Here is a 19,488-nt window from a genome sequence, read left to right as displayed (position 1 = left end):
CCAAAATTTAAAGGTACAAAGACACAGTACGTATTAAATAAATCAACGATATGGCACCTCTATGGCTAACAATTTAAATATCTAGGTATCCGTTAATATTGTCATTATGATGACGTTATATATGATATCACAGGACATTATATAGATAATTTTTGATGTAAAACTAAAGAAAAATATTAAGTAATTAATAAATAAGTGTACAAAGCAAACAAAAATATATTTTTTGCACTTTGCAATCAAAATGCAGAATTTTTCTGATGAAAGTGCATTGCCGATAAAGACAATAGATTTCAGAAATATCCCTGTGGACACCGTAGCAGAAAAAAATATTTCAATCGAAAATAAGTCGGAAGTAAGTTTTTCTATACTTATCCTACCTGTATTTACATATGCGAATGATAATCTTAGATTTTAAGTTAAAAGAGAAATTTATTACATTCGAAATTATATAGGCGTATTTATGACTATGTAATAGCTAAATAAGCCATTACATAGTCATGGTCCATTGTTGGACTTCAAACTAATAGGTACTGAGCTAACAAATTCCATTTATTATATACAACAGCAAGTAATAGAATTGGGATGATCGCTTTATCCTTGGGAAAGTCCTTCACCGCACATGCTTGTAAATCGTCGATTTACTATTCTCTCGGTTGAAGTTAAATTTATTAGATGGTCCTGTGGCAAACCTACTATAAACAAAAATACTATAAGTAAAATTACATGTTTTCAGAAAACGCTTACATATCGTGTTTCACTTATGTATGCATTGAACAGCATAGATCACGTATTTAAACTGTCCATCACATCGACACCAGTTAAACCAACTGATTGCGCTGAAGTCAGGATCTTATTTCGACCAAATATAACCGGACAGTCTTTCACTGATTATTATGTCATAGATGACACCGACGGAAATATTTATAGATTGACTGTCACTGGGAAATGTTATGGTATATACGCATTTTACAAGTTATAATATAGTAGATAGGGATAACACTATACTTTATGGATGCCTGCAACACTAAGGGTATTATGTGCTTGTTGACAATCTGTAGAAATCTTGATACGCCCTTTTCAACCGACTTCAAAAAGAATGAGGTTCTCAATTCGGTTGTTTTTCTTTATGTTTGTCAATTATTTCATAACTCCGTCAGTTCTAAATGAATTTGGAAAATTATATTTTTATCTGAAAGGACATACTTACAGATTGGTGCCATAGAAAATTTTATTAAAATCTGTTCAATAGGTAGTTTAGTTTTCTAATTAAACTACCCGGTCTTATCAAAATTGAAGTCGATTTTTTGTCAGACATAATCTTTAATTATTGAAGAACTCCATACTGTAGCCTCTAGGAAAATCTTGAAATCAGGGAGTTCGTATAAAGGAAGTATTATACAAATACAAAGAAATAAAAGTAAAATTTTATCACAATTTTATCTCAGATACGAGTAGCATAATAGAAATGTTCTCAAATTGTTTGTATATGTAATTATTTTTTTTTATTCTTCTCTTTCTCGCAGACAAAGCTGCGAATTACAGCTAATGTAAAATATATTGCTTGTACTAACAAGTTAAATTATTTAATACATTGGATTACCCTCGATGATATTATGGCAAGTTTTCAAGTATAAACTGATTTCTACATAGTAATATTACTTATACTGTATATCAAAAATATGGAACGTTTATTAACATATTATTATGTAAACGTACATTTAATATATAAATACCTATAATTCTACATAAATAATAAATAATACATATTATATATATTAATAGAATGAATAAATAATAAAGACTTCGTGTACGTACTTATTCGTTGTTCACTGTAGGTACTTGAAGAAACTAGAAAACGTGGGAACGTAACTAGTCTAATTACATTTCCTGTATATATCAGCTACCTATACAATTACATAGTTATGTAGTGAAACATTTGATGCATTTACGCTTTACCATTTCCATTCAGGTCCAGAAGTGATACTGAACAAAAAGAAATTGATGTTCAGAATATGCAAAAACGTGTCAGAACATAGAAGGGCAGTTGTTAAGATTATAAATAAGTCTGCTGTGGATACTACTTATCAATGGCTTTTGCCAATATACGGACAAGGATATTTTCAAGTACGTTTAATATTACTAGCTTAAAATATTCTATTAAATATCCCGCGGCTTTACCAGTGGTCGTATCGTACAGACGAAAAACCCATACCTAACCATCTTCAAGAGGGGGGAAAGAGATTATAATGAGCACCATTACTGGGGGATTAAAGGGATTGTTAGTAATGTCTAACAGTCCCATTGCTAGCAATGTACCTTATCAGGTCGATCTCCACGCAGTTCCCCCTGGAAACCATCGTGGTTAATTATTGTGGAAGTCTTCACGATGGGCTAATTGACCTGCTTTCAATTTCACCTATCATCTTTCACTAGTACCGTGCCAGCGTACACAGTTGCTACACTTGACAGGCGGATTAGCAACCCCAGTTAGACTTTGGACATGTTTTATAACGAACGTTTCTGCCCATTCCTCGCGTTCCCTTAGTCGCCTCTTGGGAACCAACGGGAAAGGAAGGGGTCGCTTATTCTATGCCGGGACCACGTGGCCCTTTATTAGTGTAAATTATTAATCTAATTGAAAGTAATTCGATCTCTTTCTAATTTTAGATATCTACAGGCAACTGTGGACTTATCAGAGCATTTGAAACAATAACTACCACGGTACTATTTACTGGTACAGCTCTTGGAGCTTATATAGCAGAGATGGTCTGTTTAGTGTTGAATCAGGTACTCGTATATTCGTGAAAAATACTTATAAATAACAATTTCTCGAAATTAAAAATAACGACAACCCAAATGTTAGAAAGCAAAAATATTTAAATTCCTTGATTTATTGACGTATCTACCTGATAGTGTTTTAACGGGGACTAGCGGCGCAATTTCCAGAAATTTGCCCTGTCGGTGATGATAACCAACTGGTTTTTCATCTTTATAAGTATTTACATAATAAAAACTAGATATAATTTTCAGGAACCATTATTTTTAAATGTGTTAGCCACTGTAGTGTTACCTGGTAATCCTTTATCCAACATCAACGACCATGTCTTCGAAATGAATTGGAAACGTAAAAGCCGTTATATGCATCTTATGGAGAACAGCCTTAAACGTTTAATTTATATACCATCGGCTTCAGTTTTCGAAAGATATCTCGATTTTGGAACGGGTAGTATATCGGATATAACTTTGAATATATCTCAAACACTAAGCGTTACTAATCACGAACAAGAGGAAGGTTGTATTCAGTGGATGGCAGGTTGGTCGATATTTTTTTACACTAGCTATATTTTGGGATTAAAAGACCTATTAATTATGTTTATTTGGATCATAGTTTGTTAACTTTATTTTGTTTACAGCCCGCTTTGCCAATATAGTTTCCTCATCTTAATTGTACTTAATTTCAAATAACATTTGTCGCGAATTTAAAACAACTATTGCCACAATTATATTAAACGTGTAATATTTTACTATAATCGTAAGACAGGACATGTCACCTATACTATATCTGAGTTTAAAATCAGGAATGAAGGGAAAAAAGAATGATTGCCCTTACCGTGAATATTATGTTAATTAGTGAAATTTAAAAAAAAAATATACTTTCAGATCCAGACAATATATTTTTAATAGATCCCATCGACTCTGTAATTCCCCCAAACGAATCTAGACTCTTCACTATTAGATTTAGGTAAGAGACGAGTACTATATCTATATATAATACTAATTCTCTGCTAAACGCTGTAATTATTAAAAATAGAGAATATATATAATGCCAAAATATTTGTCATCACGTCAAGTATCTCAAGCAGAGATAGAGATTTGCTTGTTAAAATACTCTATTTTTATTGAATTTCTGCTTCATCCTACTTTCATAACTTTTCTTACTAATATCTATTCCGAAGACCCTTACTTTAAATAGAACTGAGTATATTTAAAATCTTACATAGGCAACTTAGAGATGAGGTTCAAGAATAGTTTGCGATTGAGTACGGCTGTAAAAGACGATCTACCGCCAATTGCTATTAGATAAATAGTGATAGAACTTTTTAGGCATTATAGGCATATATTTTCTGTATTCGTAGGCCAAAAATGGAAAACGAAGTATACGGATATTTGATGTGTGGTGATTTTCAATATAAAAAGTTCGATGGAGAACATTCAGATGTAATTAAAATGAAGCACACGTGGTTCCGCATACCGTGTGTCGGTAATACATGGTTACCGTGCACTGAATGGACCACGGACTGGGAATGTCCGTCTGAGGTCAACATTTCTGTACTTGTAGTATAGATAGCATATGAATATCTAGTGAATAATATGAGTATAATTAAGACTAGCTGACCCGGTAAACTACGTATCAACGCCATCTATTAAAATTATTCGGAGTAGCCATTCCTATGATAAATTACCTATTTTATTTTTTTTATTTTTCAGCTGAACTTTAGGGGCTTTCCGACTTTTTTTCTTTTAAACCATCCCTGTATCCAACGAATAAAATTAAAAAAAAAAAATTAAATCGGTCAAGCAATCAAGTATGATCGATTTTTTTTTGCAATAAAGTATTTCTATTTCTTTTTTATGCCAGTAAGATTATATACCCCAAAATAACCCAGAAGAATTAGTAGGTACTGAAGAATCTAAATAACGTTCGATTTTTATGTACCTAATAATATTTTGTTGTTTACCTAAAACAGATAGTCTTACCACCAACAGTACCAGCAAGAACTACTTTTTCCAACTTTATGCTAGCAAATAAATTGGAAATACCAATGTACTTTAAATTCGAAGCACCATACTCTACGTAAGAAAACAATCATTGGTATTAATATCATTGTATGAATATTTAATAAATAGTTTATGATTTTACACAAATAAATAGCAAGTACCATTTTTGTATAATTAGAATGGGTCTTTCACAGAAAAATTATTTACATCGATTGCAAAAAAAAAAAAAAATAAGAAAATAGGTTCAGATTTGGCGAAGATCTTAGGAAGAAATTGTTATTATTATATTAGCTGTTAACAGCTCACTGCTGAACATAGATCTTCCCTATAAGTTTTGTCAGTAGTTGCCACACTTGGCGACGGGTTGACAAACGTAGCTAAGTTTTGATGTTTAAGAGGGATGCTGCTGCCCATTCATCGACCATTAAGTTTCCCATAAGACATCCACGGGAAAGGAAGGTGTAACCTATTCTATGCAGGGACCATATGGCAAGACAAAGGAAGAAAAGATGTTAATAAATACGCTATCGCAACATATTTTAACAAAAAAAAAAAATTTAGGCGAATAAATAACCTCCCCCGTTTTGAAATCATTTATAAGAGCATAAGTGAACTGAAAAGTATCTATACCTACATATCAACATAGTTATTTAATAGCTAAATCATCATCTTCATCATCTTCCTACCCTTATCCCAATTATTATTTGGGGTCGGCGTAATATGTTTTTATCTATATTACAAAAAGATTTGGCTTTTAGTTTTACAACCGGCCGCCTGCTTGACGTCAATCTTCTTTAGTTACTTAATAGCTAAATAATTTTCATAAAATACTGGGTCATTTTTTCTATATTTGTCATAGTTTTACGAGCTTCAGGCATTATATTATTGCCGTGTTTCTATTATAGGAATTTCGTAGTGATGCCTATGTGCGGTATTGTACAGAGTAGAGGATGGCAAATTATTTCTGTTGCTCTGGAACCGAAGTCTTGCGGTAATTATTATGAGACATGGGACCTCATAATAAATAAAGTTCATAAGGTACCTTTGCATTTATTTTGTTACGCAACATAACGTTGACTGTTTTATGTTTAACAACGAGTCCATTTAGATTATAAGTTAAAATAAACATTTTTATTCTCTGTATTTTGGAGTGATCAACAATTTTTTATACCGACTAGTGCGTTCCTTCAGTTTAGTTGATAGAACATGTGAGAATTAATATGCCGGACGAAGTCTATTATCACAAATTGTGTCATGTCCGTTAGACAGACAAGCCTTTTCTATTTGAAGTCCTTAAACTCCGATCCATTTATGAAACTAATGAATACTGACGGACTTTTGTCGGTTAAAATATCATGCATTATGCCTCTAAGTTGTTACACCGTGCTTTCGTTACTACTATAATTCTGCATACTACTACAACAATAACAATACTACAAGCAGCGACTCTTGTAGCCTATGAAATCATCATCTTCATTTCCCTTTTGGGGGGTTTGACTAGTAGTTATCACGCTCGGTATTCGGATTGGCAACTGTAGTTAGGTTAACTGGTGACGTTTTAAGAAGGACGTTGCTGCCTATCCCTCGACTAATAAAATCCTTGAGTCGCCTCTTACAACATCCACGGGAAAGGAAGAGGTTGCATGCGCGCAAGCACGCAACAGGTACGCACATACGTACGCATGCACACGCACACACACACACACACACACGTATCTTTTTGTGCGCTACTTTATACTTTATATATTCTAATTGGCGTATCAAGATAAAACATATACTAGATTTTAAGTTACATCTTCATATGGACATGTGAGTATAATGACAGGCTATTCCTCAATTACAATTTTAAGCATATTTATTTCAGGCTCGAATTTGCTTATCTGGTAACGCCGAAGTCAGTCAAGTAGAGCTGATGTCCCATGGGTATAACCCATCCACACACGCCGTGTATGAGTTCCCACCCACCATCACCGACTGCACCAACTACTGTACAGCTTATTTGCATAATCTGACTAGGATGAATTTGCAGTAATTATTATTTAACTTACTATAAAAAAAAAAATTAAAAATAGTTGGAGATTTTTTACTCTATCAACATTACAATGGACTTTAATGAAACGGACATCAAATACACTTTTTATTCTATATTTTTTTAAACCATTGAGGTGTCACACAAAGCATACGGCCTACCTAATAGTAAGCGGTTATCGTTGCCTATGAATACCTACAATACCCCAATAACCCAATCTACACGACCAAAGTCGGGGGATGCAGCTAGTTTTACATTATATTTTTAAATGTGAAATTTGATGAACATATTTGTCACTCAACTATACTCATAGTATATATATCAACTACATGTATATTTTTATCCTAATTTTCGTAAGAAAATCCATGATTTACGGCTATTTAAAAACAGAAGTCATAAAAATACGAAAAGGCGGCGAAATGTCTTGTATGAGTAGTATTTAAGAATAGCAAGAGAAAGATACTATGGGCATCGGAGACAATTATCTTTTTATATAAAGGAATTAAACGACTAACAATTTTTTTTATGCCGCTTAGAATGACAAGGTGACGACCCACCAGATGGAAAGAGGTGACCGTCACTCATAGAGATGAATAAAAGCATGAGTATCACACAATACCTACTCTGTGACACCCATGGTACCCTCATACAATGCCATACCTAAGTCATTATTTGCCATTTCAAAACTACTAAGAATGTTGTTAACGGTCCATCTGATGAAAAGCGGTAACCGACACCTATAGAAATAAACAGTATCATCCATGGGCATAACAGAGTACACTGTGTCGCACATGACACACTTCATGCGTTGCCATTCCTGAGGATTAAGGTACTATGCCTCTGTATTCTGTAATTTACTGCCATATTTCACTTCAAGCATAGCTATGCAAACATAATTGCTTCACGGTAGAAACATGAATGGAACATAAATAGGCAAGCAAATGACTTTTATATAAAGTCTCTTTCTGGTGAAATACCAAATTTTTTCAATACTAAATTCATCTCAACCATGTTCATTATTTTCTTACAAGTAATATGATTGTTTTAGTATAAGAGTGCTAAACAGCGTTCCTTGGCTTGGTGCGGATAACAGTGGAACAATAGTGCTCCCTCCAAAAGAAATAATCAAATACCACTGGTGGTTTTTCCCAAAAACTCCAAATAAAGTGTACGAAACTACAGTTACATTTTCATGCATCTGTTTAATTAATAATAAGTAAGTTATTGCTGGAAATTATACAGTTTTTATACATAGGTATGTGTCTTTACAGTACCTGGTAATAGAAAGGGACAGCGGGGTGAAAATCAGTATTTAAGCACTAATAAATAGTAATGTTGATGATGATGAAATAGTCATGTCCTTAACAGTTTTTCCTAAACAACCTAGGTTAAAACATGAAAATATTTTAAGCGACTTGAAATAAAAGGTCCCTAATTTCTAATATTTTTGTTTGTGTGTGTGTGTGTGTGTGTGAGCGCATACGTATACGCCTGACTCTGCGCGTGTGTGTGATTTTAGTAAATTCTGGACCGATGTAGATAATTTTGTCTCGTACTAATTTAGTAACGATTAAAGTAGCTTTTGCAGAAAAAGATTCCGAATTATGAACCTTCAATACAAATCGCTTAGATGTTTACTTATTGTAAAAGATTCAAGTGGGATTATTGCAACTTTTTATGCTGAAAATTTCAATATCAGAATATGATACAGTGGGCGATTAAATAGAAACGCAATATGCCACTAAGGATGTATAGTAGTTCAGATAGGATACGTTTATTTATAGTACATATATGTACACGAAATTATTTGATTGTTGCAGGCCAGTTGGCGAACCTACGGAAATATTTATTCACATAAAAGGATTTTCGGAATTACCAGATTTGAGGGTTATTTTAGTTTTTCTTCTTAAGCTATTATTATTATTTATTCTATCATTTACTTGTATTCACTTTTACTACACGTTCTATGTTGCAGGTTATACCAAAAACGATTAATCTGCACGACATAGTCGTAGGTGATAGCTTACCTTTCAACGTTACGCTTTATAACTACGGATCATGCTTTTTTACGTCTAGATTATTCCATACAATCGACGGTATGGGGGATGATTTCAGTGCGGATAGACTTGAGATAAATTCTACAGTTGTAAGTAATTTGTTATATTTTATTAATTACAATCACACAATTGATTTACATTTTATTATAAAAAACTTATCAGACACATTCACCATGGGCGTCACATTATGTCCTAAACTCCTTAGATTTGTATAACGATATCTTCATCAGTTCTTAACAGATGTTGATATTTTTTTTAAAGATTTTAGAAATTATTCCATAATTGTCCCATATTTATTTTGTTATCAATGTAATCACTTTACCATGTAGAAATATTCATGAGAATGGCTAATGTATGTAGACCCTTTTTTCAATAACAGAACAGTCTCAAGCCATCCAGTCGATGCGAAGTTGCAATGACTGTGATACCCGCCGGTGCTGGGCCTCGTCAAATAGACATCAAATATACTGTACTGTTTCGTACCGAGTATGAAGAAATAGATGAGATTCAGCCTATACAAAAAACTATTTGTACTATTTGGTACGACGGGATATACCCCACTATTAAGGTTCGTAAAAATATATATCTCTTCTGATGTTTCTAATATACAGAAAAAAAGCATTTATTGGAACCAGTCTTTTTTAATCATTACTTTCTGTATCTAAGCAATATCATGGGTAATATTTTTTTGCCAACACGATTGTTATCTATTATACTGCGGAAATAAATATCATAACGGTATTAATACTTCATCTTCCTGTCACGACCCTTCCAGCCAGGCAGAAAGAAACGAATGCCAAAGGCCTCCATTACATCTTTATACAACACATCTTGCTTCATCTATTTTCATAACTTGTTTTATATCTATGCACGAGAATACCAGAAATTTCATTCTGTACCATGTACATAATATGCAAACAAAATAAAAATATAAATAAACAACTTAGTGTCAATAACAATAATAACTATATAAATTGATGAAAAATGGTGTGCAGGTAAAACGTACAATATCTGTGAAGTGTCCCGTGATATTGAGCAACCATTGTGTTTGGAACATTTTCAATGTTAATGAGTAAGTACCATTGGTTTGTAAAAATCAATTAATATTGGATTATACATGAAAGTCACGTTTAGAGTTAATAAATCAAATTATTTATCTCCTTTTCTATACAGACTAAACAAGGCCTTAATGGACTGTCGGCCAAATAAGCCCATGTCCGTTAATATATATGCACCTGATTTGTGCGTGCGTAATGAAAACGTAGAATTTATATTCGTTCTGGGTTGCGTGTACAACGTGCCGGTACCCTGGAACTTACGCAGAGAGAAAATATGCGACTGCGAAATGATTCAAGTACAGATTGGTATATCTACATATGAGATGAGGCATACTTGCACACATCGATCTTTGGTCGAGTTGTCTCCGCTCAGTGGGATAGTCACGGTATCATTTTTTGTCAGTACTATTAATAATAAAATTTTATTTTGATTTAAAGCTAATTTGACTAAAAATATTAATCTATTGTTGACATGAAAATGTGACAAAAACTACAAGTTAATACAATCCAAAATTCTGTGATATCTATATTTATTGTACTGCAACGGATCGATATACGAGTTCCTTTGAAGTTTTCAGCAAGCCTCTTAACAAACAATTGGAATTTTCCAGAATGATTGTCCTGGTATCCTTCATTTGAAATTCAATTACGCCTACGAAGGGCAGACTGTGTTGTGTTACGTGATGACGTTACCCAACCAGAGAACAATAAGTTTGTATCTAAACTTATACGCCTATTTGAACTCCAAGGGTGTTTTGACCCCACTCCGACGTCTTGTCGGTATAGACGACTATCTAGCAATATTGGACTGTGGCAAAGTACCAATCAATAATTTGGATCCAGTTATTAGGGTAATATGTAATATGCATCTATTGTTCAGTGCTTAAGATTAACCAAGTCCTTTATATTCCAAGGATATTATAATAAAACAAAAAAGTTTAAAAATCTTTGATTAGCCAGTACTAGTAGGTACCATTAAAAATAGAGACTATTTAGTTGTTTATTTGGTTACCTCTGTCGTCCTTGTATTTCTTTTATCAAGCAGATATGCTTGCATAATTATTTAGGTTTGAAAAATAAGATATTGCAGTGAAATTACAACATATGGAGGTATAACATTTTAGTCTTCAGGAAAGGCAATGCATGCGAGATGCTTGGTGACAGTTTGTTTTTAATTGATGAAAATGGAATGGTAGCCCCGCCTGCGTTATGGGTATACGAGTACGCTGGCGAGGCGCCAGTGTGGGATGACAGATGAAAATGAAGCAGTTTAGTTAGCCCATCGTGATGATTCATCAAAAATTAACCACGATAGTTTCTAGGGGGAACCACGTGGAACTCGACCTATTCTAGTATATTGCTAGTAATGGATCTGTTAAATCTCATTATTAACAATCCCTATCTCTCCGCTTGGTGACGGTTACCACATTTACATACAGGTGCACTTTCTAACTTCACATCAAAAGTCTTCTACTTTTGGAGATTTACATTAATAATTCCAGATCGTATGGTTGTACAATCCGACGGTTGTATTTACGACGTGGCGACTTTTGAAAGGGAACACAATATCCCCGGACTCGGTTATCCGTTGCCTCCTGTACTTCGCCGAAGTGCCACCGCTCGGCAAACTGGCGATACCATTCGCATTCATGCCCACTGAAATGGTTGATTACGAGGTCGGGTCACCCAACTTTTGCATTTTTTATTTTGCTAATATACATTTTGATGGTACATACAGTTTTGTACGCCGTATGGTCCCGCCATAAAATGGGCTATCCCTTCCTTTTCCGTGGCTGTCGTAAGAGACGATTAAGGGAATGTAACAATCGAGGAATGAGAAACACCATCTTTTTTAAAACATCACTAAAGCATAACTGCGGTTGCCAACTCGCCTGCCAAACGTGGCAACCACTGGCAAAACTCCTCTTATGTGGAAAACCTATATCAGGGATGGACAGTTAACGGCAGATGATAATAATAATACAGTTTTGTGTAATTCATCTGATGTCCGCTTGATATTTTTCACATGAAACACAAAAATGTTTTTTGTCTTTTGGCTTGAGGGGTGAATAGTTTAATCCGTGAAATGTTTGATATCAAAGTTTAATTTCTTAGTCATTAGAAGTGGTAATGATATGTAAATAGCCCGTCCATTATAATTATATGGATACATTTTGAATTTGTGATGTTAGATTGTTTGGTTATTTTATGGCCATTAAAAATTGTCAATAGATGTCTACATTTCGATGAACTCGTAAGGAGCTACATTATGACCATGATCTCTATCTAACTGTTAATACCACGGAGATGATACTCCATAATTATTGCATATGTGGTGAATATAAATCAATTATTATAATTATAAATTATAATTAGTTTGAAAACATTTTAGGTGACGTTTTATTGCTCCTTTGGATACGATACGGTAAAAATACTTGTAAGAGGACAAGGCGGTCTTCCAAATTGTGTAGAAACAAGACTCGATATACCAAGTTATGTTGAAAAAGTTATCAGAAACGCATATAGGAATGACGTGGTAATTTTATATTTTTATAAAATTAGAACCGGATTAAGCCATGTAGAAACCCCTCGGAATTGTAACTCTGGTTACTTATTTAAGGGAAAGTCAAATATTTCCTTAAATAGGTAATGCAAGTACTATTTAAACCAACACCAGATTTTAATACCTCTAATTAATGTGCCATTAAATGAAGCGCAAGGCTTCTAAAACCCAGAAGTATTTGCTTACCATAATATCCGTCTAAAATTGCAAAGACGACATACGAACTTAATATCCCTATTTATTATCTAAAGTAAGTAGGTGGTAATCCTGATTGTACAGTATCATATAATGCAAAATTAAGTGTCTCTATATAATTGCATACATTTAACACTCCTATTATAATGTAATGATAAAATAGTGTTGTCATATTGGGTATTATATTACCGCGATAAAACTGTACCGTCCGTGCGCCCATTAACCACTTATTTTTCAGATTTATTTATCAGTGGAGCACATAACAATACCAATAATGCCGACACATTCTCTGTCCCGAGATATATTATCAATTTGCAATGATACCGATCGCGTCATGCGATTTATTTGGTTGCCGTAAGTTGGTGTTTTATTGTGATAAAGAAAGACACAATATATTTCAGGCTTAAAAAACTTCCAATACCTAATAACAATCAATTTAAACAAAAACGTATTAAACGGCTTTGTATTGGACGTATTAAAGTAGAGAAAAGTGTAGGTATTGGTTGTTAATAAAATACCGTTATACTAACAAAAATATTTTGTTTAAAAAGACCCCGGCTATTAAAAGCCGGGGTCTTTCATATATATCCCTTAACAATAATGTAAGCCATTAACGGCTTACATTATTGTTAAGGGATATCTTCAGTAATTAATATTATGAACCGATTTTAACAATTCTTTTTGTAATAAGTTTACATTGTTTATGAATTTATATTTTTTGCATAATAATATTTTTAATTATGTTAAAAAAACATTGAATTGATTATCATTGGATGATGATTTAAAAGTTCATATTGTAAATAAGTTGCTTTAACATATATATTTTTTTATTATTTCAGAGAAAGGATAGCAAATATAGTAAACATAGTAATGACTCCATGTTGGGGTGTCATTCAACCGAAGTGCACAGAATGGATAACAATGACTGTATACACGTTACAAGAGCCTGCTACGTTCACGTCAGTACAATAGTATCAATACAATATAGTGGACAAACATCTCAATTTATATGATAAAAGTAAAAAAAAAAACCAGTAATGACACGACAAATTTAGAGATTAGCCAGAGGTTGCAGATGTAACTCACATTTGCCTACATTTTACGACGAGTAAAATATTTGTATCTTACATTATACCGCCTTTATTCACATTAAGTTTTCAAGTTTCCATCACTGGAAAGTTAGTCGAGGACTACAATTTACATACATATTACAGGACGACAGTAGCATGCGAAATTTTGGATCTGACAGAACGCAAACGCTACCAAAGAAACGAGTCGCTTAGAAGGAACAAAATCGAAAAGTGCAACCAAGAATTTATTATAACTGAACATGGAACGTTACATCCAGTTAGTAAACATTCTGTAGTAAACACAGTGATCTTATTTATAGGTTTTAACCGACTTCCAAAGGCAGTAGGGTCTGAATTTTACAATATTTTGTTTCTATATATATATATATATATATGTAACATGAGCATCTTTTGTTTTTATTTTGTAACTTATGTATATATGTTATGTATTATATATTAGCTGATTAAGAATTCATTCAATAATCTTTCACATGATTTTTTTAATCGAAAGTTTTTACTGTCTTGCTGGTCTCGCATTAATTTTGTCAAGATTAGTCATTGTATTTTTCTGCAAACGTGAAAATTATTAATATGGACAAACTGTCGTAAATTTTCATAAAAACCCGTCATTATCATCATTGCTTTGTCTTTTCCCATTTATTTAGGGTCGGGGCAGTATGTCTACTCTTCCACAAATCCCTGGCAACTGTCATTTCCATGCTCACTCGTCTTTTATGCGTATCATTTTTTACAGTCCATCCATCTTTTCTTCAGTGGTGCCCTTCCTTTACATCTATACAATTTCATATTTAACACTTTCTTTAAAACATGGCTTCCATTTCTAACATGACCATACTCAGACATTATATTCATTGTGTAAAAATTAAAACAATCAGAATAACATTATTTTATTTGTAGGATATCAATGATTCGCCGCCGTACGTTTTGGATATTGAGAAACCGCAACCTTTTTATTTGGCTATGTCAGTGTCGATTTCATCCAAAGGCCAACGTGATGGCTATCCTAGAATGTTATTAAAACAAATGTGGGAACAGGTAAATATTTATCACTTATCTATCTACATAAAGAAAAATGAGAAATTCGTTTTAGATATAAAAAGAGATTAATGACCAGACGGCTTACCATTAAATGTTTTCCGAAATTTCGGGGTTCAACGAAATACGAATTTGAGGTTAAAATTACATAATACATAGGTACTATTTAAAAATATTAAAATACAGAACGAAATGTTAAACTCCATTCACTAGGCCGATTTTGGTATGTTCTTTGAAATTGAGCATGAAAATTCGGAAAAAAAATACATTTCATGAAAGATCCTAAGTAGTGGGACGATAATAGACTATTATAATGGTCATATTAAGCATTACTCCATCTTTTTGGGAGAATTACTAGTAATGAACTGCTCCTATTAGATCAACTTCTGGTGGTTGCCGGACCATTATAGTTATCTACAGATTCGTAAAAAATTGTTTATTTTCATAATTTCGATACAAGAAATTATTACAGCTTTCATATTTTTTTATAGACACCGCCTTACGATTTGCTGTCATCCGATTTAAATGATCATGGAAATGGAGACAAAATTACAAGTGGCAACAATATGACCATGACAGACATCATTCGAGTTATAGACGGGATATTATGGTTTGAATTTAATATATTTTATACCACCTTTCAATGTTAAAGTATGTAAGCAATTTTACACACCCTCTCACATACATACATTCAAATTATACATTACACACAGAGAACCCATTTTTATTTCACATTTTATTACAATTTTCATTTTTACTCATATTTGTAATCAGTTAAACTTTAAAATAAACATTCAATATGCAGCATTAAACCTTTCACAAAAAAATTCTCAATTTAATGACGGTTGAGAGCTGTTGTCTGAGATACAGGTTTTATAAACTAGTTCAGATACAGATGTTTAAGCTAATCCAAATATACTAATGAATTTAAGAAGTGCTCAAGTGTATTCTAAAGAACTCTAGCAGTGTTTAATACAATAGAAACAACGCTATAAACATTGCAACGTATAGTATAGTAGGGTGAAGTTTTTGGCTTAGCTGGGCTACTTTTTATTAGTTTTATCATCGAAGATAACTTTTTAACTTAACTAGAAGACTGAATCTTCTATTTTTATCTGTTTTGACTGCACACTGCAAAATATCCCTTATTATATAAATAAATAAATCATATTTACTTATAAAATAAGTGATATTTTCATATTTCGTAACTGTTTTATAGGGACGCACTGCATAGCAAGATGTTTAGGAACCAAATAGAGTTTTACGCTAAAGAAGAAATACCTACATATTCACAATTGGTGAAAATTATAGATGCTGACGTAAAACCACGTTTGAGTAGAAGGTATTTACAAAGATTCAATGAATTTTTTGTGTTATAAATGCATAGTTTAGAAATAAATGTAAATGAGATGAAATAATTTGGGAGAAAATATTAATTTAAAAAAAAGGAGATTATATATTATAATCTCGTGTATGAAAAGATTGATGAATGTGGTGGAAACGAAAGAGGTCTGTTTGGTGTTGTTTCTACCTACCCTAATTGGAGACAAGCGTGACAGTATAATACAATAATGTCATACGTACATGTATGTACGTATGAGATTATTGTATTACTAATACTCGTGTATTACTCTCGATGCTCTCTGGTATTAAGTTTCCAGTTTTATACTTACTTACACATTGTATGTCAATATGCAGACACCACTAAATGACAGGTCAGATATCATAATTTAGTTTATATTCTGTTTAAGATAACAAATAAATATATTTAAAAAAAAATTCAATATCGTTAAAAGCAGCATAATCCAATTAATGAAGTTGTTTAATTTATCTGCAATATTTTTACTTCGCGGCACCACACTTTCACAATTCTACAACACACACACACACACACACACACATATAAATATATATTGTCCCTGTAAATTAGTCATTACGGGGATATATGGAAACGCCTGCCCTCTGGTGTGAGTGCCGTGCAACAACGTCTGTGTGTCAACTTTTACGCGGGAACAACCATCGACCTCCACGGCAGTGATTAAAAATATTAATAATCTTCGGTTATTTGGGGTGAGTTTAGGTTATTATTTGTTATTATTATTGTTTTTATATGCATACACATAAATCGAGGAAAAAATAGACACCGATAACACGAATTACGGGAGCCCTGAACCAGCACCTAAGTGTGAGATGAAGTAGGTGATGAAAGTCAATATTCCACCGAAATTCCTCTATATAACATTTGGTCCTTCGAGCCGGATTTATAACCCGTTATCGTTGTCTATTTTAAATCATTTATACAAAGAAAACACTTAAAATCGCGGATACACGTAGGTCATATGCTTCCACCTACGTTGTAAAAATTATTAAAGTAGTAATCGGAAACTTATACACTGTACACATATTTTGCGGTAATATTTATGTTTCAGTGTTAGGTATTTATATATATGATTTTGATTGACCCCCCATATAATTACACTTTCATATTCACATTCAATTTACATAAAAAAAAAAAAAAAAAAAAACTTCATTTCACCGTACACACTAGGTATTTTGTTTTTCTTTTCTAAATCTTGCAGCTAGATTATCATCCTCTGATTGTTTTTGTGGAATAATTGTTTTTAAATAATAAAGTAAATATACGGTCTTATTTATTAGCGGTAATAATAAATGATAAAGTTTGCACCTGGTTTAGTAGCGGATAGTGTTTAGTAATTTCACACTATTTTTCATTCATATATTGGGGAAACTTTGCGGGCGGCGGATTGCGATTTGGAGGTCGGTGTTTCAAATCTGGATGCGATTCTTTCTTTTTGCGTTTTTATTTTTGTCACTTTTATATTTAAGGGGATTTTTTCTAATTACTTGGATACTTTTTCGACATAAAAGTATAATTAATTTTTTTTTGCGGTTTTAGATACTTTTGTATTTGTTGATTTTAAGGTTGTTCTATTATTAATAAGTGTTATTTCTTTCTTGCGGTCTTGTAATATAACATATTTATTTAAGGCTTATATCGGTAAATAAGCATTGTTAATTTTATTAGTTTTACAATATTTTATTTTAAATAAGCGGATACAATAAAAGGAGAATAATCCTTTTATGTGGTTATTAGTTTGGTAAATCACATAGTTTCCATTTGTTTAGTTATTTATTTTGTATATACTTGTAGATTTATAAGATAGGAAATCTATAAGTACCTATATATTTTTGTTATTTTAAATTATTGTAGGATAAATCTAATTGTTTGAATATTCAAGTCGTTATACTTTTTGAAGTTATTTTCTGTTTGTTATTGTTTATATTTTACGATTAACTTATAATTAAAATAAATATTTTCTTAAAAATGGCTGCGGTTAAAAGAATACAAATGAAGTACGATATGGTAGTTCAGAATATCGATCTTATATACGATCTTGTGCGGACAGACCAACTAACAGTAGAACAAAAGAATGAGTTTCGAGTTAGATATACCGATTTAGACACTCATTACCAAGAATTTGTTTCTATGCATTTTGAAATGCAACTTAAGGCGGATGACTCGGATTTAGATAAACTTAAAGCCGTATACGAAACTTATAACAAAAGGTATTACTTTATTAAGAGACGTCATCTCGAGTTGTTTAGTGAAACAAAACATGATTGCGGTAGTGATAATCAAAATACTGATTCCACTGCTAAGTTTAAGGCAATTCTTCCTCGGTTGACACTCCCTACGTTTTCTGGAAAGTTAGAGGAGTTTAATTCCTTTATAGAACTTTTCCATTCATTAGTCGGTCAAGATTTAACTTTATCGAATACGGAAAAATTATATTATTTGTCAGGTTCATTAGTAGGGGAGCCCAAAACGTTAATTCAACACCTATCTGTTACTGGTGATAATTATTCGATCGCAATTGACTTGCTTAAAGCGCGGTATAGTAACAAGCGGTTACTGGCGGATAAGTTGTTGCACAATTTATTGAGTGCGCCACCAGTAAATTCTAGGAATTTAAGTGGTCTTAAATTATTTGTAAATACTTTATTAGAAAATACAAAGGCGTTAGAAAAGATGAATTTTCCAGTAGATTCGTGGTCATATATTTTATATTATATTAATTTTCAAAAATTGGATAACAACTTAAAAAAAGATTTTGAAAACAAGATTGAGGAAAAGGAACTACCTACTTTTTCGGATTTATTAAAATTTTTGGAATGTGAAATACGAAAGTTGGAGTCCAGTGCGGTTCCTGACTCCAACACTTCTATGCGGCGTAGAATGCCAGCTCCAGCAGCGGTACGAGCTGCCCATGCGGTAATACAAAATCATTCTACCACATCTTGTAAATATTGCGGGACAGCGGGTCACTTCATTGTCAAGTGCGAGAAATTTTTGGGTTTAACGCCTACTATTAGAAAGCGTCACGTGATATCGAATAATTTATGCTTTCGATGTCTTAATAGTCACAATATTGCACAATGTCAATATAATAGAAATTGTTACAAATGCAACTCGCCAAAGCATCATTCATTATTACATTTTGACCTCCCTGCGGGGGCGCGGGAGCGGCAACAGCGATCACCATCCAATCACATCATGAGTAATACGAATGCTCCGGACCATGTACCTCAGGTGACGGTCCCTGCGGCCACGGTTCAATCGACGAGTACAAGTGTTAATAACGTGTTTGGAGGAATGTCA

The 19,488-nt window shown here is 32.9% G+C and overlaps 1 protein-coding gene across 6 annotated transcripts in view; it reads left to right on the top strand.

The window, feature by feature from the left end:
* Nucleotides 1-47: 47 nt before the first annotated feature.
* Nucleotides 48-19,488, top strand: part of LOC113517617 (cilia- and flagella-associated protein 65-like) — a 24,248-nt gene continuing 4,807 nt past the window's right edge. The window contains exons 1-25 of one of the 6 annotated variants that reach the window (XM_026902350.3): nucleotides 48-352; nucleotides 734-953; nucleotides 1,970-2,124; nucleotides 2,668-2,787; nucleotides 3,031-3,313; nucleotides 3,661-3,742; nucleotides 4,137-4,317; nucleotides 4,749-4,855; nucleotides 5,685-5,817; nucleotides 6,644-6,807; nucleotides 7,857-8,024; nucleotides 8,629-8,695; nucleotides 8,784-8,954; nucleotides 9,245-9,433; nucleotides 9,861-9,937; nucleotides 10,039-10,309; nucleotides 10,535-10,774; nucleotides 11,426-11,599; nucleotides 12,316-12,459; nucleotides 12,920-13,035; nucleotides 13,521-13,640; nucleotides 13,896-14,028; nucleotides 14,670-14,807; nucleotides 15,299-15,417; nucleotides 16,027-16,149. In XM_026902350.3, the coding sequence (XP_026758151.2) occupies nucleotides 242-352; nucleotides 734-953; nucleotides 1,970-2,124; nucleotides 2,668-2,787; nucleotides 3,031-3,313; nucleotides 3,661-3,742; nucleotides 4,137-4,317; nucleotides 4,749-4,855; nucleotides 5,685-5,817; nucleotides 6,644-6,807; nucleotides 7,857-8,024; nucleotides 8,629-8,695; nucleotides 8,784-8,954; nucleotides 9,245-9,433; nucleotides 9,861-9,937; nucleotides 10,039-10,309; nucleotides 10,535-10,774; nucleotides 11,426-11,599; nucleotides 12,316-12,459; nucleotides 12,920-13,035; nucleotides 13,521-13,640; nucleotides 13,896-14,028; nucleotides 14,670-14,807; nucleotides 15,299-15,417; nucleotides 16,027-16,149 (3,806 nt within the window). In that variant the 5' untranslated portion in view covers nucleotides 48-241. The remainder of the gene's footprint in view (nucleotides 353-733; nucleotides 954-1,969; nucleotides 2,125-2,667; nucleotides 2,788-3,030; nucleotides 3,314-3,660; nucleotides 3,743-4,136; nucleotides 4,318-4,748; nucleotides 4,856-5,684; nucleotides 5,818-6,643; nucleotides 6,808-7,856; nucleotides 8,025-8,628; nucleotides 8,696-8,783; nucleotides 8,955-9,244; nucleotides 9,434-9,860; nucleotides 9,938-10,038; nucleotides 10,310-10,534; nucleotides 10,775-11,425; nucleotides 11,600-12,315; nucleotides 12,460-12,919; nucleotides 13,036-13,520; nucleotides 13,641-13,895; nucleotides 14,029-14,669; nucleotides 14,808-15,298; nucleotides 15,418-16,026; nucleotides 16,150-19,488) is intronic. The other 5 variants (XM_052901448.1, XM_052901449.1, XM_052901450.1 and 2 more) reach the window with 5 other exon arrangements.

The sequence above is a fragment of the Galleria mellonella genome, unplaced genomic scaffold (genome assembly GCF_026898425.1).
Source record: "Galleria mellonella isolate WM207_F2 unplaced genomic scaffold, CSIRO_AGI_GalMel_v1 utg78, whole genome shotgun sequence".
In the NCBI taxonomy this organism is placed as follows: domain Eukaryota; kingdom Metazoa; phylum Arthropoda; class Insecta; order Lepidoptera; family Pyralidae; genus Galleria; species Galleria mellonella.
Note: the sequence above shows the minus strand (reverse complement) of the source record. Positions and strands in the feature narration are given on the sequence as shown.